A 1,132-nucleotide genomic window follows, 5' to 3' on the forward strand; every position below is an offset into this window, starting at 1 on the left:
ACACCTCCAGCACCAGCTCCGTGCTGCTCCACAGCGCCGGGCTGCCCCGGTCCCGGGCCACCACCGTCACGCGGTGCTCGGACGCCTGCTCGCGGTCCAGCGCGCTCGCCGTCACCACCTTGTAGGAGCCGCCCGACGACGCCACGATCGACAGCGGCGCCTCTCCCGACAGCTCGCACGACACCTCACCGTTCTCGCCGGAGTCCGGGTCGTTCACGTTCAGCAGGGCAACCACGGTGCCGGCCGGAGCGTCCTCGGGCACCGGGCTCGACAGTGACAGAATGGTGATCTCGGGGGCATTGTCGTTCTCGTCCGTCACGTCTATCTGCACTTCGCAGTGGTCGGTGAGCCCGCCGCCGTCTGTCGCCTCCAGGCCAAAGCTGTACTCACTCTTCTCCTCGAAGTCGAGAGAAGCTGCTGTCCTGATCTCACCGCTCTCGCTGTCGACTGAGAATAAAGCGCTGACGGAGTCCGAGGCGTCGCCGAAGGAGTAAGAGACCCGCCCATTGGACCCCGCGTCCGCATCCGTGGCCCGCACCCGCAGCACCAGCGACCCCGCCGGCTGATTCTCCGCCACTCGCGCCTCGTAGATACTTTTGCTGAACACGGGCGGGTTGTCGTTGGCATCAGACACGTTGACACGAATCTGGACAGTCCCAGACCTCGCTGGGTCCCCACCATCCACTGCCGTCAGCACCAACTCAAAGGAGCCCTGCTTCTCCCGGTCCAACGCTCTCTCCAGCACTAATTCCGGCTGCTTCTTTCCGGCTTGCCTCTCCTTCATGGACAGACTGAAGGAGGGGTTGCTGCTGAGCTCATAAGTCAGCAGTGAGTTGCTGCCCACGTCCGCATCTCGCGCCATCTCAAGGGGAAAACGAGCACCGGGAACCGTCCATTCACCGATCTCGAGGTCCAAAACAGCCTTCCTGAAGGCCGGGGAGTTGTCGTTCACATCCTCAATGGCCACCTCGACGTGGAAAACGTTGAGCGGGTTGTGCACCAGCGCCTCGAAGCTGACCGAGCAGGACAACGACTCGCCGCACAGCTCCTCCCGGTCCAGCCTCTCGCTCACGTACAGGTTCCCGTTTGTCTCGCTCACCGTGAAGTATTTCAGCTGCTTTTTGCCGGCAGA

General features: G+C 63.2%; 1 protein-coding gene across 1 annotated transcript in view; it reads right to left on the minus strand.

Annotated features, from left to right (window-relative positions):
- LOC108504878 (protocadherin-16-like) overlaps nucleotides 1–1,132 on the minus strand; it is a 78,077-nt gene that overhangs the window by 2,700 nt on the left and 74,245 nt on the right. The window contains exon 14 of the mRNA XM_017830383.1: nucleotides 5–1,114. Within this exon, the coding sequence (XP_017685872.1) occupies nucleotides 5–1,114 (1,110 nt within the window). The remainder of the gene's footprint in view (nucleotides 1–4; nucleotides 1,115–1,132) is intronic.

This window comes from Lepidothrix coronata, unplaced genomic scaffold (assembly GCF_001604755.1).
Source record: "Lepidothrix coronata isolate B3197 unplaced genomic scaffold, Lepidothrix_coronata-1.0 Scaffold178, whole genome shotgun sequence".
In the NCBI taxonomy this organism is placed as follows: Eukaryota; Metazoa; Chordata; class Aves; order Passeriformes; family Pipridae; genus Lepidothrix; species Lepidothrix coronata.